General features: G+C 37.8%; 1 protein-coding gene across 1 annotated transcript in view; it reads left to right on the forward strand.

The window, feature by feature from the left end:
- Positions 1-5107: 5107 nt before the first annotated feature.
- The window catches only part of FOXO1 (forkhead box O1), a 40632-nt gene continuing 19771 nt past the window's right edge, over positions 5108-25968 (forward strand). The window contains exons 1-2 of the mRNA XM_044668950.1: positions 5108-5175; positions 5737-5906. Coding sequence (XP_044524885.1) covers positions 5108-5175; positions 5737-5906 — 238 coding nt within the window. The remainder of the gene's footprint in view (positions 5176-5736; positions 5907-25968) is intronic.

Genomic DNA, 25968 nt, shown 5'->3' on the forward strand with positions numbered 1-25968 from the left:
CCCTCAGTTTCCTCATCTGTAAAATGGGAGTGATAATAGTATCTTCCTACCAGCATTGTTGTGAGAATAAAATGAGATAATATTTTTTAGGTGCTATGAAATGCTAGCTGCTGCAGTTATTATTATTACTATTCTATAATTATCATTCATATTTATTATCCAAGGCAGTCCAGTCCACATTTGGATAGCTCTAATTGTGAGGGATCTTAATCCATCTTCCTGTAGTTTCTGCCTAGTGCTCCTGGTTCTCTCTGGCAATAATAATAAGTGTTATCCTTTTCCTATTTGGCACTTGAAAACAAATAGTGCATCATATAAATTTTCTCTCTGCTAAATAGCTCCAGTTAAGCTTTATATGTCCTAGTACCCATATCCTAGGGCATGGTTCCCAAACTTTTTTGGCCTATCGCCCCCTTTCCAGAAAAAATATTACTTAGCGCCCCTGGAAATTATGAAACTATTTGTTGAATTCAGAATAGAATGTAATACAAAAAAAAACAAAAAACTGTGGCCATCACCACTCTCCTGGATAGCTGCAGCACCCACCAGGGGGTGGTAGTGCCCACTTTGGGAATCACTGTCCTAGGGTCATGGAACTTAGAGGCTGTCTGGTCCATCACTTTCATTTTGCTGATTAAAAAAAAAAAAAAGGTCCAGAAAGGTTACACAACTCTTCCAAAGACACCTAGCCAATAAGCGTCCCATTCTTTGGTTTATCAGGGGCCTTCCTAAAATGTGGCATTCAGAGCTGAACAGGCAGGATACAGTGAGACTCTCAGTACCTCCCCTATTTTAGGATTGTTAATGCAGTCTAATATTGCATTAGCTTTTTTGGCTTCCGTATCACACTACAGATCACATTAAACTTGCAGTCCACTAAAACCTAAATATTATTTCACGTCAACTCTAGCCAGGCCTTCCACATTCTATACTTGTAGAGTTCGTTTTTTGGATCCAAAGTGTAGGGATTTAGTTTCAGTCCTAGTCTTAAAGAGCCTTTTGGATGCAGTCTGTTATCCACCATGTTAGTGATCTCTTCCACCTGCAGATTTTCCATTTGTGGGTTCCTACCCTTCAGACGTCAGTGTTGAAAAGCACAGGTCCAAAGATCTCTAGTCCACGCTGCACGAGGGCTCCCTCATGTTGAACGACTTCAGATTTCCAGCTAACCGAGTGATTGCCAGCCTCTTCCCTTCCAGCTTGTCCAGGAGGATAGAATAAGAGACTTCATCAAATGATCAAATTCAGCTATGTTTGGTCTACTGCCATCCAGTCTGACAATCTGAGATTTAGTGCTGAAAGGGACTTTGGGTTCATTAGCCCATCTTTTAGGGTTTGGCACATGAGGAAACCAAGACCCAGAGAAGTTAACTGGCTTTATCAAGCCACAGAGGTAATAACAGAGTGCCTTCAGAGCTGGCACCTGAACCCCCATCTTCTTAACCACAAGTCAGTTCCCCTTTGTGGGGAACGAGACACATCGAATTGTTCAAATTTGTATTTGGATGGATCACAATACTGTTCATTTTTGTTAGGCGATTTATATAAATGGGCTAGTAAGCATAATAAGTATAAGGATCATAATAGTTAACCTTTATATAGTGCTTTAAAGCTTATATTGTACTTTACCAATATCTCATTTTATTCCTCACAACAATCCTGGGGCATAAGCACTGCCATTATCTCCATTTTACAGATAAAGAAACTGAGGCAGACAGTTAAGCACCTTGCCCAATGTCATGCAGCTAGTAATTGTCTGAGGCTGGATTTGAACTCAATCCTTCTTGAGTAGGTCTGTATTCAATACACTGTGCTGCTCAATTGTATCTGATGATATGAACTATCATTACTTAATTTTATAATCCAAACAACTAGTATTAAATCCATTTTTTACATTTACCTACAATTTAGAGTTATTATAGAGACATGAAATTATTATTTTAAATTTTGTCGAACATCCCAAAGTGACTATGTGCTGCATAGGAAGAATCAGCTGGTCATGGCCGCTGTTCTTTTGGGCTCACCGATCCTAACCTTGAAGGCTCCTTTATTTCTATTCATCAAGGCATGGAAGTGCACTGTTGAAAGCTATGCATGACCGCAGGAAGTAAGTCTTAGCCCATTTGGCTGAGTCAGCTATCAGAGGACCAACCCATGGAAAGATGGAGAAGTCATCACCGCGGAGTGCCTGGCCACCACTGATACACTCCTTGACCGTAGCAACCCAGTAACAACATCACCTGAAGTTGTCCGACGTTATTCATCTCGGACGTAGCTCAGACACGCTTGCACACATATTGACACTATTGAGATAAGTTGCTCTATCATAGGTTTTACAGGCTTTAGCTCTTCTGTTTGCTGCGTCATTGTCGTCATCATCATTATGGCTATTGCATTAGTAGATAGGATCATGGAAAAACCGGTGCCATCTAGATTTCTAGAGGATGCAAGATATCAGGAAGCTTCTGATATGAAATGAGAGAAGAATCTTGAATAAATGAAGGGAGATACAACCTTTAGAGCCCAAAGGGGGATCTTTGAAGTCATTTAGTCCAGTTCCTTCAGTTCTTAGTTGTGGAAAATTGAGATCTAAAAAACTGAAGTGACTTACACCAGTCCACCCTGGTAGTAAATTGCAAAGCTGGGTTTCAAATGTAGGAAGTCTTGACTCAAAATCCACTGTTTTTCCTTTAAGTTTGTGTTGGTGATATTAAAATAGTGAGATTCTCCCATTTTATAAGCTACTTGCTGGGAATAAATTACATAGTTTGACAGTAGCATTAATTCTTAGAGAATGCTAGGGTACTATTTAGTGTACCCAAACATTCATTTACTAAGTTTAGTGTACTGAAGCAATAATTTACTAAGTGGTACCTTGAAGGAGCTGGAAAGAGTTAATGGTGCTTCCGGAGTACCTTACATTTCCTGGGACAATCTGAATCAGCATTTGTGGTTATTGGACCAAAATGACCAACTGTTTAGAGAACATGTACAATAAGAATTGTTTCAATCATTTTACTATACTGGTTTTCCTCCTGCCTCTCTGACTCTTTCCTTCTTTTGCATCTTCTATGATTTCTTCTTCCTTCTCTTGTCTTCTATGTTTCAGTTTTTGGTTCTCTGATTTTCTTTTTTAATTTATTCTTTCATGGAGATTTCATCTAATGGCTTCATCATTTCTAGCATGCAGATGTCTTCTCAACCATATTTGTGGTTCTGATTTTTATTTCCCCAGTGACAAAGTTGCTGGGTATCTTTTTTGGATGCATGATTTTTCACTTTAAACTTAATGTATCTAAAGCTGAATTTGTCTTTCTTCCTCTTGACTTCCTGATTTCTGCTGATGTCAAGTCTTTTGAAGCCTTATAGTTGCCTCTGGTTCCTCATTTTCTTTTTGTGAGCTCATATATAGTCAGTCATTGAGTTCTTTTAATTCTTTCTTTGCAAACTACTTAATTTCCATATCCATACAGTTTTTTTGGGGGGTTATTGTTGCCTATTTTGTTTTAGCCAAATTTTACCCATCCAACTATGATGCCATAATACCTTTTTTTTATTTTTATTTTTATTTTTTTTTATTTTAAACCCTTAACTTCTGTGTATTGGCTCCTAGGTGGAAGAGTGGTAAAGGTGGACAATGTGGGTCAAGTGACTTGCTCAGGGTCACCCAGCTGGAAAATGTCCGAGGCCGGATTTGAACCTAGGACCTTCCATCTCTAGACTTGACTCTCAATCCACTGAGCTACCCAGCTGCCCCGCCATAATACTTTTTAATTCCTCCCTAACCACCTAGACTTTTCCCTCTTCCCAAATCCTATGTCAGTTTTTACTTATAAAGTACACAACAGTGAAGAATAATACATACTACTTCATAGTGTCTCTTTAGCATCTGTCTCGAATGTATCTTTTATGATTTTTCCTTTAATGTGTATTTCCCCATGTATTGATTAGTCTTTCTGAAATACCCAAGTCCTTAAAACCAGGAATGATTTTTAAAAAAACTTCATTATGTCAGCGAACATAGTTCCTGCCACATAGTAGATAATTAATGCATTGACTCATTGATTTATATGGGTAGCACCTAATATAGTTTGGGGTCTGAGTTCAAGAAATTTAATTATTCACAATGATGTTGTAGACAGCCTCCTAGCCAACTGTAACTGAGCTCAAAATACATACCTGTAGGGAAAGTAAAGCAGCATAGCAGCAGGTGAGGACTTTTGGTCCTTCGAAGATGTGTGTGTGTGTGTGTGTGTGTGTATGCATGTCACATAGATGATTTTTATAGTTGGGGTAAGGAAATGGCAAAAGTAGGCCTGTCTCTCTCCCTTTCTTCCCTTTTCCTTTCCTCCTTTCTTTTAGAGAAGCAAGTTCAAATCTTGTTCTCTGACCCTTAAAGGCTCATGTGACTCTAAGCAAGTCATGCTACCACCCAATGTTTGAGGCAACTTTCTAAGATTGTATCGCAGAGGAGCCTCCAACCTGCAGAAGATTCTTGTTTTTTAGAGCTTCTGAATCAATGAAATCATAGATTTCATCCCTATCCCTCATCTCCTTTCTTTGTAACCAGAAATTGTTATTGTTATTTGTATTATTTTCATTCATTTTCCCCCGTTGGCCACATACACATATGTATATGTACATAGTCACACATGCACTATATATTTTAATATTTACACTATTTTATATATCATATAATGTGATATATTTATATTTTTTGTATCATATATGTGTGTTTTTCTATATATCTGTCTTTGTCCAAAAAGGCATGCCCCTTTTGCCTGGTTGAAGCTTAACTCTCGCTATTTATGTGACTTGCCACCTTGTCTGTTAACAAGCATTTATTAAGGGGCAGCGAGGTGGCTCAGTGGATGGAGCTCCACGCTGGAGATGGGAGGGCCTGGGTTCAAACTGGGCCTCTGACACTTCTAGCTCTGGGACCCTGGGCAAGTCACTTGACTCCAATAGCCTAGTCCTTAACCACTCTTCTGCCTTAGAACTGATATTTAGGAGGAGTTTTAAAAAACAAAAACAAAAAAACCCAAGCATTTATTAAGCACTTTCTGCATACCAGGCTCTGTGCTAAATGCTGGGAATACAAAGAAAGATGAAAACAGGGCCCTGCTTTGATGAAGGAGACGACAGGGGAGGTATAGACAGTGTCACGGGCAGAGGGTAAGGTGGGGAATAAACCCAGATTGTAATTCAATCCCGAGCTCCTCCTTGGCTGCTCTGGGAGGGCCTGGAGCTGTAAGCCAGGACGGCTCTCCCAGCCACAAACTGCTGGGAAGTGTGTTCCTTCCTCCTCAGCAGGCAGGCATCTCCAGACGTTCCTTTCTGTTTGAGGACTGAAGTACCAGACGCTTAGATGATTAAATTACTTAATGAAGATTTTCTAACACACCTAATGCCTTTCAAAAGGCCCTTTCAGCTGAGGAAGGCTCTGTGGGCTGGGAGAGAGAGGAGCTTTCACGCCTCTGAACAGAGCCTCTTAGATACTGGCTTGTGTTTGTAGGGAGCCTTCCATGGCCCTCTACTGTTTACTTTTTGTCCCTGAATCTGCAGAAGAGACTTGTTCAGATTCTAGATAAAGCCCTCCCTAGGACAGGCTCCTTCCGTCTAAAGGGGGGGAAATGAAGATTTTGGTCTGGGACATAGCCAGGCAGTCTGTGCTTGAACACAAGGCACCCTTTAAATTCTGAGGATTAAACCTGTTTCTTTCCTGGGGGCTTAAAGGTGTGGCTGCCGCTTTTCTTCTGAGGAAACTCTGGCCATCCCTGACTGGCTCCTTCTTACTTGTGACATCAGACCCCTTTGTGGTGGCGGGGCTGGTTTGGTGACCCCTCTCAAAGCTCATGGGCCTGAAGTTGTTCTAATGGCTTGCCTGGGAGTCATTCTTATGGGCCGTCAGTTTTTTATACCCGATTTAGAGGATCTCAGAGCATATTAGAATCAATGTGGTCCTCCATAGTAGTTATTCTGACCCTGTGGCCCTTTTAAACCTGTTCTGAGAAGGTAGGAAAGGATGTAGGGAGACCCATTGCTAATCCACCCTCCACTCTCCGTCATACCTTTTAGTCCATGAATGAGCATTGCTACCTTTAGCATATTGTACTGTATGTGCAGGCTAGGCTGGGGACAGGTTCTGGGAAAATTTGGGCAGATGAGAGCTCTGGCCGGTGTGGTTAGAATAAGGAGTATGGTGGGAATGAGGAGAGAAGGTTATAAATTTGGAAGAAATTAATAGGCTAAGGATTGACTGAGAGACGGTACCAGCCAATAACGTCAAAAGTAAAAATCAATTTAAAAAAGATATCAGTGCCAAAATCATGGTTTCAAAAATTGTGAAGACTGTTAACATTGCATCTACTTGGTGGACATAGAGGCTAAAGAAATTAAACTTGATATTTCTACAGTGTTGGTCAGGACTTGCCAAATGGATCAAAGTTGCAATTTCAAATCAATTGTAGGAGCCTTTGGAATTGTAAATAGCTGGCAAGGAGGTAGTTGGGATTTCTTCAGAAGTGTATGGCTTTTATACTTTTCCCTTGCTTAAATATTTTCATGTTGTTTTTTTTTTTTTTGCTTAAATATTTAAACCATTGAAATATGGTGTTTGTGTGAGAGACGGACAGACAGAGAACATAAAAATGTATTTCCTTCCTGTACAACCCTAGTTGCTTAAATTTCAAAACAATTTTGTCTTACTTAAAATGGAAATATAGCAGAATGGTTATTCTGGTGAGCTTCAAGTTGATTAATATTATTAAAAGCACAATACTGAATCCTAAAGGTACCATTTCTTATGCAAATATCATTGAGGATTGGACTATTATCCAAATTATTCTTCCCTCCCTCCTCCATTCCCTGGCTTTCATTCTGTATCAAGAGAGATATTTGAGAAGGTTCTAGGCTGCACCTTATTTCCCATATAGGCTCCTAGATAGCACTATGGGTGAATGCTCAACCCCGGAGTCAGGAAGATGAATTCAAATCCCACCTCAGACATGTAACACTTGTGTGATCCTTGACAAGTCACTTAACTTCTATCTCAGTTTCCTGATCTATAAAGTGAGGATAATGATAGCATTTCACAAGGTGGTTGTGGAGAGCAAATGAGAGAGCACAGTGCTTTGCAAACTTTAAAGCATTATTCTCATGTAGCTGTAGAAGCTAGTCTTTCCAAAGCTTGGCCAAAAGTGGCTGTTCTGCATGCTATAGTTTGTCCCCAGCTTACTGGTGGTCGAGTTTGCCCTCCACTCCTTTTTCTTGATGGTTCTTAAGAGCAGCACAATCAATTCCTGCTTAGGAAACAGCAGTATTTCCTTTTGTACCTTAGAGAGTTAGGGGTTGGGGAGGAAGTGGAGGAGACGTTAATTTTGAAGGTACTGGAAGTGTTGTACTGTATTTATTTGTATTACTCAGTTTACATTCAGCAGACATTTACTACGTGCCTACTGTGTGCTAGTCATAAAGCTGTCTAATTAGGGGAAAAAGGAAGCAAATATGGAATTTATACAAAGTAATACCAAAAGCCAGAAGGCCAGACCTTAACTGAGAGAGTCAAGGGAGTCGATAAAGACTTCTTCATTCATGATCTAAAACAGTAAATCACTCCTCTAAGAAATCCTTTGATTTTAAAGCCCGACTACTAGAAAGGGGACTATTTTTGTGTCCAAATTGGGCTGGGTGGAACGGTGCCAGTGAAATCCTCGGCCTTTGAAACCTATTTGGAATGACACATTTCCTTGAATACCTTTTTGTTGTGGAAGATAGAAATTATTTGGGAGGGGGCAGTGCCGAGGTCGTTTAATGTGAAACCACTGCTCATTGTCATCCTTGCCTACAGGGCAGTGTACTGGCTACTAGTTTTGACACTCAATTTAATGAAGATCCTTTCAGAGCACCTTTTTAAGAGTTTCCCTCCAATGCTTACTGAGCATTTAATTAAGAAGTGGAAGTAGGGGAGGCAGTTAAGTGGTACAGTGCTTGGAGTACTGGACTTGGAGTCAGGAAGACCTGAGTTCAAGTCCTGCCCTCAGTCACTTATTATGTCACATGGGGCAAATCAAGTAACTCAAGTTCTTCATCTGTATAATGGGTAATCAGGCAGCTAGGTGGTTCAGTGAATAATGCCAGGCCTGAAATTGAGAAGATTGATTTTCTTGAGTTCAAATTGGGTTTCAGACACTTCCTAGGGGTGTGATCTTATGCAAGTCACTTAATCCTGTTTGTCTCAGTTTCCCCATCTATAAAATGAGTTTAAGAGGGAAATGGCAAACCATTCCAGTATCTTTGCAAAGAAAACCCCAATTGGGGTCTTGAAGAGTCTGTCACAGCTGGAAAAAAAACCCAATTGAATAATAATGGATAATAATATTAGCACCTGTTTCAGAGTTGTTGTAAGGACCCAATGAGAATGCATAGGTAAAGCTCTCTGCAAACTTTTAAAGCACCATCTAAATACTAGCTGCTGAATGAAGTGGAAACAAGGGATGTTGAATGTACACATCTCTGGAAAAACTAGGACCAGTAATTTAGTTGAAAACCAAAAGTTTCCAAACTAAGCAGCTGCTACCATTTTTTCCTTTACCTTAAGGTCCAGGTGTAGTCTGCTAAGACAACAGATGTAAAGTAGTTTTAATTATGTCTAACCTTGGAGCTGATGAAAACGTAGAATCTTCTAGGAGCTGAAAGCAAGATATTAACAACTTCGTTTTCTTTGTAGCTGAGCATGTTAGACAAACTTGCCAGAGTTTGATAAACCAGATATGATCTAAGGAGAGGATAATAATGCAGTGATTAGCTAATTATCATAAACAGAATAGAGCTTATTAGCACACATTTTTCTCATTTTGTTTAGATTTTGAAATGTTTGAAAACTGGTGTTTGAGACCTTGGAATGGGAACGGAAAACTTTAAAAATTCTAGGACCACTTGAAAGACCCAAAAGTAGAATATTCCTGTCTTTGATTGCTTGGGTTGATTACTTTTTAGATTTGAATTGCTTTTTAACAATCACATTTAAATAATTTGTTATGCTTGAGGGATAATTAATGGTGAAGCCTTTCATTTTGATTTTAGGTTGGTGGTATCTTCTAAGCAAGATAAATATTATTTTCCCAGGTTATATAGGAAAAGATTGTACGACTGTTAATGTCAATTACATTTTTTTTCTGTAATGACTTCTAATAAGCTGAACTATAAAATATCTTTAGTGCAGCAGAAAAAGAAGAGTACTTCCTTTAGAGTGATGAGGTTAAGAACTGAGTTAAAAATCCTGCCACTGATATTATTTTTTAAAAATGGAACTGGTACTATTGAAGCTGAAGAAAAACTGAAGACATTAGTCTTCAACTCCAGTAATAACTGACAGGGCAGCAAGGTGGTACAGCAGTACTGGATCTGGAGTTGGGAAGACTTGAGTTCAAATCCAGGCAGATACTTTCTAGCTGTATGACCCTGGGCAAGCAACTTAATTTTATTTGCCTCAGGTATCACATTGGTTCTAAGCAGAAGAGCAGTAAGGGCTAGGCAATGGGAGTTAAGCGATTTGCCTAGGGTCACACAGCTAGGAAGTGTCCCAGGTAAGATTTGAACCCAGGATCTCCTATCTCCAATCTCTTGACTCTCAATCTACTGAACTACATGGCAACCTATCTCTTAGGATTGTTTTGAGGATCAAACAAGAAAATCCTAAATATCATAGATTAGAGGTAGAGGAGATGTTAAGATTTATTGAGCCTTATTCCTTCATTTTATAGAAGAGGGAATTGAGTGCGAAAGGTTGAGTGACTTGTTCAGCGTCATGTAGCTAGTATGTGGGATTGTTTTGCTTAATTGCTTCTAATGATGAGACTGAGATTGAAGAGTTTAAATCATTTGCCAAAGGTCATTCATCGAATTAGTGTTAGACCTGAGACTAGAACCAGGACCCATGACTCCTGATACAGTACTTTTCCTGATGTATATATCACATTGCCTCTTTCAAAAACTGCAAATGAGCTGTTTAAAAATGATAAATATACTTTTAAATAAGAAAATTTGGCAGTAATACAGTTTCATACATACACATAAATCTCAAAGCCTGTATAAACAAAAGCTATTTCATGTCCTCATAATTAGACAATTAATAGATTATAAGCTTGACTGTTTTGTTGTTGTTGTTGTTTTTGCCTCTTTTTGTATTCCTAACATTTATAACAGTGCCAGGATCATAGTAGCAAACATAGTAAGCATTTTATATATGTACATACATACACACACACATACATACATATTGATTGATTGAATTACCAAACATTTATTACCTTTGAGAATTTTCTCTCAATTCAGTTATTTTAATTGGGAATATCATTGTCATTTAGAAGGGGAAAACACGTCTCTAAGTTGGCAAAGATCACTATTGATATTTAAGGTTTTAAATAAGGGGTCTGAAAAGGCACGACAAGGAAGGAATTTCTTGTTGTTTTTATGACATTAAACCACAGTATAAATTCTACTTGTTATTTTTCTTATAGTTTAGATATTATAGGTCTCACTTTTTCTCACCTCTAAATGTCTGGTTTTATAAAAATAGAATGGCTTTCTCTTTGTCAGTGTTTATATTTTCTGATATTACTTGGTTCAGCCAAAGACAATAGTTTGCTGTGGGTTTTGAAATTACACATAAAACATTCAGCATACCTTAAAAGTACCACATAAATGTTAGTCATTATTATCGACTTCATTTTAAAATTTTCTGTGCTGAGGTAAATGATACTGTATCCTGAAGAGGGAAAGGGTCAGGATGGAGCAGTGATAGAGAACTGTCCCTGGAGGCAAAGGCCTGAGTTCAGGCTCCACCCCTGACATGTGACCCTCTCTGTGGACCAGAGAAATTGTTGGTCCAGTCTCCATCCTTACCTCTCTCTTAAGGGAGTGGGGACACGTGGACCATAGAGACCAAAAGGAGAGAGACTTTCCTAGGCAAAGATGAAAGCACTGCCCTTTATTTCTGCCAAACATTTTGGCAAAAGACTGCGTATTTGTTGAGATAAACTTAAAAAAAAAAAAAAAAAAAAAGAATCTCACAACCAACTAGGTAGCAAAATAGAGTACCAGGCCTAGAGTTGGGAGGCCCTGAGTTCAAATTTGGCTTCAGACTCTTCCTAGCCATGTGACCCTGGCAAGTCATTTAATCCTGATTGCCTAGTCTTTGTTGCTCTTCTGTCTTAGAATGGATACTAAGACAGAAGGTTAAGATTTAAAAAAGAAAAGCAGAATCTCCTGAAATCCACAGTTTACCCTGTACCCCTGTGCCTCCATCCTTCCCCCAGCTTTGAATTAGTAACATTCGATACTCTATGTTGCTATTTATTAGCATCCCTTAAGCAGCTGCTGCTTCTGGTCTTGTTCAATCATGCTCTAGTGACCAAACCCCAGAAATCTGACAACCTTTTCATGCCTTAACTCATGCCATTCTAGAGCAGCTGTCACCTCCCACTGCAAGAAGTGAACAATAAGATTCCCTAAAAACTGACGAACCGTTGACATATAGAATCCCATGGGCCTGTTTCTTAACTTCCAGAAAGACAGCTATTGTGGTGACTTTGCAGTTTGTTTTAAAATACAGCGGCACCTTGACACACGAGTTTAATTCATTCCACGGCCAAGCTCATAACTCATTTTGCTCGTGTGTCAAATCGAATTTCTCCATTGCAATGAATGGAAATGCAGTTATTCTGTTGCGGCCCCCAAAAACCACATGGATTTTTTTCTTTTATATGCTTTTAAATACAAAAATGTACTTTATGAATGGCAATATATATTTAAAGATAATAAGAAAGAATGTAGACAAATAAACTTGCTTATGAGAAGTTATTTACCTTCAAGGTTAGGGGAAGTTGCTGGTGGAGGTTTTCATTTCGTGCGCTATTGCTTAACATAACTTACTCTCTACACGTGTAACTCTACATTTAAATGCAAAATTGACTTTACACATTACTTGCAACATAAAACTTTATTGTCAAACTTGATTGCTTTTTTTTTAACTTTACTTATCATTTTCTTCATTGGATTTTGGCTGTTTTGCCACACCTTCCTCGATTTCACTTAGAGGCTGTTTCAACAAAAACCTTTCCATGGAAGTTCGTTTCTTCCTCTCTTTCAGAACCTTTCGATAATGTGTGAAACAAGTGTCATCACACAGCTCCATGTATGACCTGTTGTAACTTTTTCTGGGTGTGTCTTTTCAGTAAGGCTTAATTTTTTCCCCAAATCTTCAACACTTCCTTAATCTTGCCTGTACTGATTACCTCATCCACTTCGGGCTCCTTCCATGGGCTGAAGCTTGTGATTCCTAATATCCAGTAGTGACTTAAAGCAAAGATTCCCCATCGTGACTGCCCATATCTCAAGGCACTCCTGTGTCAAGGTACCACTGCAATACAAACCTTGAAAGTCTTCTTTTAGTCCACACTATTGCATTCAGCAAACAGCAGTTTTATTCTCAGTTTATTTAAGGTTAGCATTTAATTAACCAAACTGGAAGATGGTTCTATTCCTACAAAGTGATGCTGAGACAATACTTTATCACAATGATACTTTAGTCTTGTGTTCGTTTCTGAAATAGTTTAGACTTGGGGTGAGGGCAGGGATAGTGGAGAAAGGGAGCGGTTTTGTCATACTCAGTTTTTCAAGATCCAGCTCAAATCTCGAATGTCAAATTTTGTGTTTTTCATGAATTCAGATTTGAAAATGATAGCCATTCCTAAAAGTCAGTCTAGGCTTTAATTTTTCGATGTACATTTCATAGGAAAGAATAAGACTATAATGAGAATTTGTTTTAATTTCACATTACTTATTTGAGAAAGGATGATAGGAGTTTATATTCCTGTTCTGTTCTCTTTGCTTCCACTTTAAGCTCCTTAAGGGAGGGACTGTTTTCATTTCTTCCATAGGTCGCTGGCTTATAGGAAGTGCTCAGTGTTTGTTGAGTTTGAATTGGGATGAATTGCATAGAAGACATTATGACCCTTAAGAGTGACCAGAGGAGGCAGGGAAATGGCTCAGTGGATAGAGAACCAGGCCTAGAGATGAGAGGGACCTGGTTTCAAACTGACCTCAGACACTTCCTAGCCGTGTGACCCTGGGCAAATCACTTGACCCCTATTGCCTAGCCCTTACTGCTCTTCTGCCTTAGAACTAATAGACAGTATTGATTCTAAGACAGAAGGGGTTTTTGGTTTTTTTGTTTTGTTTTGTTTTTAAAGTGAACAGAAAACTATGTTGGAAGTTCCTTGTATTTAACAGGGCAAAACACTTTGCTCAGTGCCTGGCACATAATAGGTGTTATAAATAATTATTCCTTTCCTTTCCCTTCCCCTCATCTCATACCTCTTGCCATTAAAAACAGACAGAGATGGCCTCAGCTACTGTTCAGCTGTGTGACCCTATGTGAGTCACTTAACCCCCATTGCCTAGCCCTTACTGCTCTTCTGTCTTGGAACCAGTACTTAGTATAGATTCTAAGACAGAAGGTGAGAGTTTTAAACAAAACAAAATAAACAAAACACACACACACACACACACACACACACACACACACAAATAGATAAACCTCCTAAGCCTAATGAATCTCAGAAGGGATGATCTAATTGGACACATTTAAAATTGGTGTCTCAAAGACTTTTCGATCTGCTTTTCCAGTCTACTTGGTAGACATTACAGAAGAAGAGAAATCTTGGTGAGGAACTCAAAGGATGCATGAGTGAATGAATGCATCTTTTCTGTTTGGACATTTCCCTCAAAATTTGACAAAAACACAGGAAAGGATTTTGCCCAGTGTCATACTACTAGCATAACAATCAATTAACAATCATTTGTTAAACACTTTCTACATGCCAGGCACTGTGCTAAAAGAAAAAAATTAAAACCTTTCCTATCCTCAAGGAACTTAAAGTCTAATGGGAAAGAAGACACACACACACAGATCTGTGTAAGATACTGAGTAGATGATAGGTGATTTTTAGTCTAGGCCCTGGATCAAAATAAGGTCACTTTAATGATTCATTACTGCTGAAGCAACAGATGTGGTTTACTTACTTTTTTCTCCTCTCCTTTTTTATGCAATCTTGTGTTTTTGGTGGTCTTATTTCTTAATAGCTATATTTATTTTATATATTTATATATTGATAAGATGTATGAGGAGGACTGAAATCTACATCATTCTTGTTTTGGTAATTGTTGACTGCTTAGATGACCAAAATAATTTCCTATTGCCATGGATAATTAGGAATTAGCTATACATTTATCACCAGTGTCTATATTTTCAGAGATTTCTACTCCCCTCCTTCCCCCCCCCCCCTTCTTTCTTTACTTTTCACTCTCATTTGGCTGATGGAGGTCAGACAGGTACGTGTTCATTTGGGAGGAGGTGTGGAATAAAAATATGTAATAATGAGTTCCTTTGACTTTGGCTTCAACAATTTAGCTTTGGAACAGTGGGCGGAGTTATTCTTGGAGCCCCAGTTTGAAGATTGCTGTGCAGAAATCCATCTGTGCAGCTGGTTGCCAACATTTCTGGTACAAATATTGTCATTTGCTCTTGAGGCAATCTGCTATTTCGGTCCTGGATACAGTTTTGTAATATGCTGGGCAAAATAGCAGGGAAAAAATATCTTAAGTGGTGGTATAATCTTCAGTTTAAAAACACTTAAGCAGTGTTTCCAGTAGAAGATTGTTCAGTGTGTCTCCTTCACTGCTTTGGCAGCAAACACATTCTAAACACTTTTTTTCTCCTGCTTGACTAAGCTGTGGCTCCCTTGTGTGAGTCTCTACACCTTCAGCTTCTGCACCCACCAAAAAGGCAGGTGAAGTAAAGTTGACAGGATCCTAGAGCTGGAGCTGGAAGGGATAATAGCCACCATCCAGCACTGCATTCTTATTTTATGGATGGAGAAACAGACCAGAGAGGTTGTGACTTGGTGCTAAGTGATAGAGGTGAGATCCAAGAGGCTCCCTAATAAACAGCCCCTAAATCTAGTTATTGCTTTTCCTCCTCCCATCAGTGCCCTGTATCCTGGAGAGAGCCTTGAATTCTCATCCTCTTCTATAACTATCAGAAAAGGGGGAGTGGATTATCTGTAGGATTTAAATTCTCTATAGAGTTTATTGTGATTTTCTGGCTTGTTTCCCACTGTAATAGCTCTGTGAGGACAAGGGGCACCATCTCTATTTTACTGTTGAGAAAATAGGACTCCGGTTTTTACTTTTATTTTTCCAGCAGTCAATAATAATTATAATAGTATTATAGCAACATGATAACAATGAAGAATTTGAGCCTGAATCTGAAAGTCACATTGAACTAATGGAGAAGGTGCATGAAATCAGCTCTCCATGGGTTACATCTGCATGAAGTCAGCCAACAATATGTCAACAAAGAAGCATTAATTAGGCAAATGGTGGATTTGTACAGATTTGTTTGTGGAAATAAAGGGGCTTGTGATAAGCAGTTCATTGGCATCAGAAATTATTCAGTTGTTTGAGTCATGTCTGACTCTTTCTGACCCCATTTGGGGTTTTCTTTGCAAAGATAATAAGGTGGTTTGCTATTTCTTCTCCAGCCCATTTTACAGACCAGGAAAATGAAGCAAACAAGGTTAAGTAACTTGCCCAGGGTCACACAGCTAGGAAGTGTCTGAGGCCTGATTTGAACTCAGGTCTTTCTGACTTCAGGCCCAGCACTTGAAGTCTGCACACCACCTAACTGAAACTAAGGAAGAGTTATCCCTCAAGAGCCCAAAGAGAGAGTTCATGTAGATCACACAAATACATGAGAGACCATAACATATCACAGCAATCTGCAAAGAGTTAGCATCCATCAAATGCCTGGTAATAAGACATAACTTAGTGGCTAGAATTATACACCAGAAGCTTTGCTGACAGTTGGCAAATCTCCATCCTACAAATATAAACCTCCCAGAGAGCACAATCAAGAATCTCTACTGGAATTGGGCCATTATCAGACAGAACTGTTACCCACAATCACTTAGACTTAACATTGATTTGTAAAAATTTAAGAACAATGTTTTTAATGTTACTGTGGCCAAAGCTCATTCTCAGAACTTCTTGGAACAGAAAAAGTATTGAGACTGAGCAGAGATCTTAATCATGTGGAAATGGGATGAGAAGTACATATGGTCCTCTTCATCTCATCTGCTATTTGAGTTGTGCTGAGTATGCTTTCAGTGAATCAGCATAGAATGGGTTTACAGACTAATAACCCTTTTATTCAGCTTTAAGAATGAAAACTTTATCAAATGATTAGCACAGTGCCTGGCACAAAATAGGTGCTCAATTAATATCTGTGGAATATTAAATAGGATAATGTGATTACATCAACATTAATATAACAATAACATTATTAATAGTATTATTAATAACAGTAATAACAATAGCACTAAATATAATAGTATAAGAGTAATATATAAAATAAATAGAATAATTTAATAGAATATAATTTAAATGTAAACGATGAGCAATAGAATAGGAACTTGTCCTGGAACATTTTCTTATTTGAATCCTTTGGAAGAAAGATGAGAAGAATGAAACGATGATGAGAATAAAGGAACTTTGACTTAATGATCAATGGAAATTATTCAGGGAAGTAGTAACAACTGTGTAACACATCACTACAGGTTGCAAAGACTTAACCCCGATTCCCTAGCAAGACATGCCCCAATGGCTAGAATTATATAGCAGAAGTTTGCTGTCAAGGACTGAGACTTGGCAAATCCCCATATTACACATATAGATCTCAAAATGTCCTTGAGAACTCCTAGAGCATTATTCGTCTACACTGTCTCCCATAATTGCCAAGACTTAGCACGGATCCAGCAAAATTTCAGGGTCATGTTTTCGTAGATGTTGCCATACCAAGTCATCTCCAAGCTATGTGGAACTAAAAGATTTCATAATCAAGAGATCCAGCAGAAGAGATTGGAGTCCTATGGGAATGGGATGAGGATCCATATCATTCCCTTTGCCCTGTTTGCTGATGGCATTATACCAAGAATACTTCCAGTGAGTCTGTAGAAGATAGACTAGAATTCTAATACTTTTATTCAACTATAAGCGTTGTTTTATCTATTTGTATAATAGTCAATAAAATTCCAATATAAAAGAATACAGGATAGCAATTTATCCTAATACTGGTGATTTTTTTTGGTTTTGTTTTGTTTTGTTTTGTTTATGGTGGTGTTTTTTTAACTCATACCTTTTGTCTTAGAATCAACACTGCTTTGGTTCCAAGGCAGAAGTACAATACAGGCTAGGTAATGGGAGTTCAGTGACTTGTCCAGGATCACATAGCTAGGAAGTGTCTGAGGTCAGTTTTGAACCCAGAACCTCTTTTCTCTAGACCTGGCTCTCAATCCTCTGAGCCACCTTGCTGCCACTAGTTTGGCAGTCTTGTTCAGAATGTTAGAAGCTAGAGTTGTTGGAGGCAGGGAGGTGTAAGGTTTTAAACTTCGCTCTGTTAAAAAGATAAGTAGAATGAAATGATGATATTGCTTAGATCGGTATGTAATACTTTCACAAGATTAGCTTATATCTCAATGCTTTTACTAAATTAAAAAAAAAATCATTGGTTACCTTCCTGTGGGGTAGTGTACAGAAAATCCTCATTCTCATCTTCCTCGTGCTGTATAGCCCTGGAAGGTTTGCAGAACCCTACACATACTTTATTTTATTTGAATCTCACAGATACCCTGTGGTGTGAGATGGGTGCTGTTTTTCTTCCCAGTTTACCAATGTGAAAACTTGAGGCTAAGAGAAGGTGTTGTCTTGCCCAGGGTCCAAGACAGGATTAGAATTCTCCCCAAACTAGAATAACTTTTTCCAGGACTATTAACATGTGAACTCCATTAAAAAAAAAAGATGAGAAGAATGAGAGATAATAATTGTCAGTTTTATATAGTACCTTAAGGTTTGCAAAGTATGTACGTGATCTCATGTGAGCCTGGTAACAATCCTGCGAAGTAGGTATTGCAAGTATTATATATCTGTTTTACGGAGAAGTCCACTGAACCCTCAGTGAGATTACGCAGTTTGCTCATGGTCATATAAGCATAGTCCTGCCAACAAGCATTTATTCATCTCTTACTGTGTGCCAGGTACTTTGTCAGAAGCAGAATGTGAATCCAGGACTCTCCTGATTCCAAAGCTTTCTCTCAACCCTTCTATGAGTTACTAATTCACCAGGCAGGCTACTAAATCCCTCGCTGGATTAATCCTGCCTTTCCAGTGGTCAGATGCTCAAGGCGTTCTCTGGGTGTCCATAAGGCATAATGGCCACTTTTCTACTTTCCTACAACCTTGATAAAATATTGAGATCTACCTCTCTCTGTTCATCAAAGCTTCATTTAAAGATCTTAACCCTTGAGAAAGAAGATGACGTGTCTCTCTATTCTGAATCGTGTTCTGTTGTATTTGCTGGGGACTTCTCATACTTCCAAGGTCTTCATGCTCATGGCAACAGCCTTGAGGTAGGGAAAGAGCAATAAGTTAGTAGGTATATGTAAAATTGGCTTACAAGGTGACATAAGGATGGGAGCCCATTCAAGGAGTGTGGTTAAGTAATAAAACCCAAGAAATAGCTGTTCTGAATTTATTTCAGCCATTGATCTCCTAAAGTCAAGCATCAAATTAAACGTTACAACAGACAGGATTTGCTTCTTAAATCCTGATTTGACAGAATGGTTAAAATGGTTTTCTGTGCCACACTTGGCATACTTTGTCAGGTTAGGTTTAACTCTCAGGCCCTAGAAACTGCCAGTCGCTTGGATTCATTTCCCTGGGTGAGGTTTTATATTCTTTCCTTTGAGAATCTCGGAGTCAAGTTGACCTGACTTTTCTCATTCAACTGTCTGCAACTACAAGATTTTGATCTTATGAAAGTGTACTTACCTAGGCTAGAAGGCTTGTTGAAACTGTCAAAGAAATTCCAAATGAAACCAATGAAAGATGTAAAAAAAATTACAAATTTTCTGCAAATGGGCAAAAGAGTTATTTACTTATGCTTAAGTGTTATCTTAAGTGAATTAACTGTTTGCCCTTGTTCGATTAAAGTTCTTTAAGTAGTTTTCTGCTTTGAATATACAAAGCACTGGGTGTGTGTGTATGTGTGTGTGTGTAGACATATATGTATATGTGTATATACATATACATTTATGTACACATTTTCCAGGGATTATTAGTTAGAGAGGAAAATTCAGGAAATTGACAAAGTGAAGTTGACATTTCCCCATTTGCTGATGCTGCTCCAGTCTTTTTCTTTGAAAACAACCCAGTGAGTCTTAAGTGAAAGTCATGAATTTCAAACCTAACTGGATTTTTATCTGGATGCTCTATCATCATGTTTTCAAACATCTCTTTTTGAATTTTAATTCTTTTGTGAATGTTTATTAGCTATCCATTTCACCTTTACGTGTATGTGTAAATAATGTAAAATGCTCCCAGTAGCTCTTTAAGGTGGGTGTGTTACTTTTATGAACTGCCTCTCATATTTAAAAGTAGATTAAGAACATAGAAACTAGATCTCTTGAAGAAGAAAAACTGGTATTAAAGAATACTTTGAAGGACATCACTTGATACAATGTGTTTATAAAGAAAATAGAGTAAAATTTTTATTTCAAAGTCTACTTTTTTAATAATTATATATTTAAAGTGCAATTACGCAGGTAGGAGAAATTATGGCAAAATTATTTTTTGAATTGTGTCAATTAATGTGCCTGGTCCTTTTAGTTAAAATAATATTCATTTTAAATACAAAAAAGTAGAGATAGTTTATTCAGTATGCTATTAGAACATAACTGAAGTGAATTGATACATGCTCAAATTATCTAATATTTTTATTATAGGATATTAAGTTATCCAGGGAAAGCAGTTCAAGCATCTCCATGTAATTTCACCCCAATGTTTCACAATAAATAATGTTAATATATAATAAACAAACTATAACATATTATTGTTAAACCTTGGTGATAACATTTGGCTGATTGCCATTTATGATATTGCTTTTATGGTACCCAAGCATATTGTTTTCCATAATTTTATGTTTTCATAGAGCCAATTAATAATGTTACACAGGATACACTTATATTTTTGAATTATACATAATTTGGAATAAACTAGTATTACTTATAATTTTTTTATTATTGTGTAAGAAATGTCTTAAGTGCTTCAATACATATGTTAATGGATTCATCTTCTCATTGCGAAGACATTCTCCAGTGCTGCAGATTACAGACCATTCAACACTTTCTTGTTTAGTATGACACTTGTCCACATGGTCCCAAAAATCTTCCATGGAAAGTGGCACAGTTGATGTTCGGGGGATCTACTTCATGGGACTCGTTCACCTCTTTTCCCCAGCATACATCACTTTGCTATTATTTTTTGTGTTACATTGTGCATGAAATTAATCACTTAGTTTAACCTTTAGCCAGTTTACTATCCTTCTAATACTTTCCATTGCTCTTTGGGTGATCTGCAATTTTGATTACTGAGATTGTTGTATTTCATAATTCACAGTTATATAGCATTTCTGACAGAATATATTAACAGGGTGAATTTGAGAAAATTGGGAGTCACTGAAAATGCTGTATGGTCTTCCAAATTCAGTCCAGCCCTCTCCTCTCTCTTCCTTCTTTTCATTTCTGGATTTAGTTCATTATCCAGCCATAGAATCTGTTTAAAACACATCCTAATTGACTGGCTCTCTGAGGTGTCCATTTAAGCCATAGAGTAAATATTCTTTACCTGCTTGGTTTTTTTCCCCCAATGTACGTAGATAATCACGTTTAGGAGATTGCATTGTTCTGGGACCTAATGCAAGTCATCACAGTGTCATTTCTAAATGTGACTACCTGGAGAATCTTACAATCTTTAGGGAATCCCTTTTTAATTTGTATTTTCCTCTAGACATCCTACATGATTATGGCATACTACTTTGAAGAGTAAATGTCTCTCTTTTATGCTTCATTTGACATTAATAATCAGAGGATCATCAAAGTTCCTTTACATTGCATCTTCCAGGTGGTCTTTTGTAAAAGTTAAGCTATGCAGGGGAGAGAACATGTTGGATAAAACCCATTTAAAACAGTGTTTTACTTATAGACTTTTAAGAAAAAACTTCACTGTGTAATATTGTATTCTCTTGACTTTTCAGTCAGTTGTATGACCATAAAAATATATTTTACTTGTTATGGAAAATCTATATGTTAAAGTAAAATGGGAATTTTCTATAGAATGCTCCTTAGGGGCAGAGACTTTCATATTTGTCTTTGTATGCCCCATGCCTTATGGATAGTAGGTGCTTAATAAATACTTGTTAAAAATTTAAAAATACTTGGATTGGTTTTGCAAGAAATGATAAAGTAAATGTATGATTCAGTTATTACTGATCTCTTCCTGATTCCTTCTCTATTAGAATATATGTAATATCTGTGATTCCCACCCCCACCCCAGTTTAGTTTTTCCTCTCCTTTTGAAAATCTTGAAAATTAATCCTGCAGGGCCCTCAAAATGGTGCACAAACCTCCTCCCTTAGATACTTGCTGTATCCCAGCTGCTCTTCTTTTCCTTGAAACCATTTCAATGAACTTTTTGAGCACGTTACAATCCAAATATAGTATTTTGCATTCCTTTCTTTGATGGAGAAAAATGTTTCATACAGAAATTTCAAGAGGTCTTTTCCATTTTTTAATTTGTCCGTTCTCCTTCCAGTTTTGTCCTTAAATATTCTGAGTATATAATTAGGTCCAAACTTTCTGCAAATGTTTTCTTTCCACCATTTCTGATAGTTTTATGAAGTGAGCCTGCTCTTAATCTTCCTCTGTTGTTTTCCAAAAGATTTTTACAAATGAGTTCATAGTCTTAAGATGCCTTGGATGCCATCTCTCTGTTGGCAAGGAGTTTATTAACTGGCTGAGGCAACTTGGACTTTTTGCCCTTATTGTGATTTTTTTGTAGCAGTTAAATTCCTGTATAAAGTATTGATAGTTGATTATCAATTTCTGTTTATCCTTTTCCCATTTTTCTGGCTTGATGAACTATTTAAGTAGGGAGCTGTTTTGATTGTAAGACATTTTCTCATTCACTTGCAGAGTTAGATGAGACCTCAGAGATTAGCTATCCTTAACCCAAGGATATCAGATGTGTCACACTCACAGGCTTCAAAACTTGGGGTCCCAGTTAGATTAAAATGTAATTGTAACATGTTTAATTAAGTAAAAATACAGTACAGCATTGATAATGTTAGTTCAGTTTTCTTCAGGGATCCATTTTTATTTGTGTTTGACTTCCATACATATGGCTATCCCACCTATGAAGACTTCCAGTAAGGAGAAATTGATTATTTCACAGAGTACCCCATTCCACTTTGGGTTAGCTCTCATTGTAATAACTATGGAAGATTTTGCTTTCAAAAAGCCTAAATTAGCATTTAAAATAATAAAATTTTATTATTATTATTTCTTGTAAGATCTACCTAGCAATCTAGATTTTACCCTCTGGAGCCAAGCAGAACAAACCAAATTCCTTGAGATATCCCTTTAAATTATTGAAGCCAGCTATATTGTCCCCCCAATAACTTTTCCCTTCTTCAGACTGAATTCTCACAGTTCTAGCAACTAATCATAAATGGTTTGAAATCAAGACCCTTCAGTACCTTGTTTGCCTTCTTGTGAATACTCTTTAGCTTTTCAGTTTACTTCTCACATATTATCCAGAACTAAACACAATACTCCAGATATGATATGATAAAGGCATAGTGCACTGAGACAGGTACCATCTTCATCCTGGACACTGTGTATCTCTTTCTCTGTTTTGGACTCCCTTTTCTGTGTTTTTTTTTTTTTTTTTCTGATTTTTATCTTTTCTCTCACAATAGATGATCTGATAATACATAAACTGCGTGAGTCTTAGCACTCTGACCCTCTTGCCACTATTCTGTCAACATCACTGCTCAAGTGAAATAGGAGCTGAAGACCACCGGGTGTTTTTCTTAGTTTTATGAGTTGCCATTACTAAAGAATTAATCATGAATGGTTGTCCTCTGGGAGGCTTACCATACTCAGCTAGGCTGGTCCACAAAAAGAAAACTAGGACCATTCATTATTTTTCCCAAATGGCAGAACTGTCTAGAGTGCTACTGGTGTAGTCTAGGAGAATTCCATACAACTGAGGTGTCAGAATAGGACTTTTGCAGTGAGCGTAAGAAAGCATTTTATTTACTATAAGTAGAGTTATTGTAATTTTGCCTGAAACAGGTGAAAGTTAGATTTTTTTTTAAAGCATAAAACAGGAAGCAGATGGATACTAATTAAAGTCATGTTGATGATAAAAGGGCGACTGATCTAAGAGCAGATGTTTTCCTAATTTAAACACATTTTATTTTTTTAAATAAGGATAGTCATCTGCATATCCTCATTATTATTTTTTGAAGTTGAAGTAACTTTGTTTCAGCAACAAATAAAGACCATCGCTTCTTATTTATGTTCTTTGCTCTTTTTTCCCCCCTTTCTAGAATTTCAAAAAACTATGTCTGCAGGGCCTTTGTGAGATCTAAGGCTACTCCCAGACTACAACAGACTTGAGGTTTTCCATATGAGCTTCCATGTTTGTGTGACCGTCATCAGACGTCCCAAAGTCTTAGCGCAGTTTAAAGTAGTAAAACTTTAAACTGCGCTAAGACTTGGGATGCCCTGTATTTACTCCAGTTCTTTATAGCCATGGATTTCAGTGTTTGTGAGCTGCCCCATCTTTACCAGGGGGGAGAGGAGGGTTTGTGTTGTGATTCAAGAGACTACTTTGGTTGTGTGTATGAGAGAGAATGAGAGAAAGGGGGTAGGTCTATATTTTGGGGATGAATGGTCTCTCTGTTTTATCTCACTTTAACATTATCAGAAAATAGTTATTCTCCATTGCATATACTAGAAAATCTTATTTTTTTTTTTTTTTTTTTTTTTTTAGGCCCTTACCTTTTGTCTTAGTATCAATTCTAAAACAGAAGAGCCCCAAGGGCTAGGCAGTGGGGGATTAGGAATTTGCCTAGATTCACACCTCTGGGAAGAGGCGAAATTTGAACCCAACTTCCTCCTGACTCTGAACCCAGCACTCTATCTGCTGTGCTCCCTAGCTATCCCAATTTCATATGATCTTTAAAATTTAAAGTGGAGACATCATGCTGGATAAGAGCTTTTACCAGGAACATTTTACTCTACGGAATCAACTGCCATAAGCATAGACCAGTGTAGTATTTTCTGACTCTTTTAGTTAATTGTATGAATATTAAAATATGGTTTACTGTATGGTACAATTTACGATAGTCTGCCTATTTCATTGAAATGTAACTTGTTCTGAAATAGCTTTATTTTTTTGAAAAATACCATGTCCTATGAGATTAAATTTACTTACCCATTATTTATTGGCATGCATTCTTAAGTATATGTTAATTCATTTTCATCCTTAGATGGTAATGTTATTGGTATTTCCATTGATAATAAATGTTGCATAAATATTAACAAGACCTTTGAAAGAGCATTCTCCAGATGAATTTTGGGAAAGTATAGTTTATTGGTGTTGTAAGAGATGTGAATCATTAGAAGGTCCTTTGAAACTCAACTGTTCTTCCCCTTTTATATTGTTTTCTTATGTCAGAAATTGAATTTTTGGGCTGTAATTTAAACCTTTCTTTGGAAAAAAAACTCAGAAAACTTTAGTCTTAGAGAAAAAAACCTGAATAGGTTTTTTTTATTTCTGTTTTTTGAAGTTTATCATTGACATACTATAGAAGAGGAAAAAAATTACTTTAAAAAGTTCTCATATTAATGGGAACAAAGAACGCTATTTCTTCCAGTTATAGATAATCTGCTCTGTATGAATTTGTGGACTCAGTAGGCACTAAATGTTTGATTTGTATTCATGGACCAAAGGAGTCCCTTTAATCAAATGGTAGTGGCATGTATAATTGTTTTGTTGGTTTGTTTTTTATTGAGACGGATATTGAGACCATCACTCAGGCTGGATATGCTGCAGCCATTGACAAGCTCCATTCCATCATGACCCATAAGCCCAGGAGCTTTAGCCGACTCTCTCTTCTCACCTCAGCTGGTTCCCTTCTTGTCAAGCACCCTGGTGTGCCGGCCCCCCACCCCAGCTTATCGGTGCTGTAGTTCTGTCCCCCAATGATAATGCAGTCCACTCGGCTCACGGCTGCTCCAGACTTTTGAGTTTAGGAGAGCTACCAGCCTCAGCTTCTCCATAGCAGGGATTATGGGTTTGTGCTACGTGTGAACCCTCAGATACTGGGTTTGTATCATGCCTTACTTGTCAGTCACTAAGCTTCAAGTTTAAGGATCAACATCTGGTCATAAAGGCTTTTTTCTTCCTAGCCCTGCTGCCCTCTCTTTTTTATAATTGCCATTCCCTTTCCATTTTACATAAAGATAAAGAAAATTAGATCCCTCCCAACGTCCCTTGGAGCCATATCTTAAGTCAAGAACTCAATTCTTCTGCTCCCCGGGTGATGGCTATCATTGGCCCTTGCCACTGTTGTGGCCTGTGTTGTGAAACCTCTGCAGTTGCCAGAATTGCAGGAGGCCCTAATGATCCCAGGAGAAGCTTAGGTCTCGCTACGAGCATGACGGCTCCCTGGCTCTAGCTCTCTGCTCCTCGTTTGATTCCCTTCTTGAGGCGAGAATCTGAAGGAGGAACTGTGACATGATTCTGTGTTCCCGGGTGGGAGTTCTATGGGACACTTCAGAGATGGAGATACAGAGGTGCCCTGGTGACCCCGTTACCCGTTTTAGGGCACACTGGCACCAGGGATGTTAACCACAATGTCCAAACTTTCTGAAAAATTTCCAAGATCTCAGTTAACTCTCCCCGTTGTAATTGTCCTATGAAGTTTCCTTCTGCTGGTTA

This window comes from Gracilinanus agilis, chromosome 3 (assembly GCF_016433145.1).
Source record: "Gracilinanus agilis isolate LMUSP501 chromosome 3, AgileGrace, whole genome shotgun sequence".
Classification (NCBI taxonomy): domain Eukaryota; kingdom Metazoa; phylum Chordata; class Mammalia; order Didelphimorphia; family Didelphidae; genus Gracilinanus; species Gracilinanus agilis.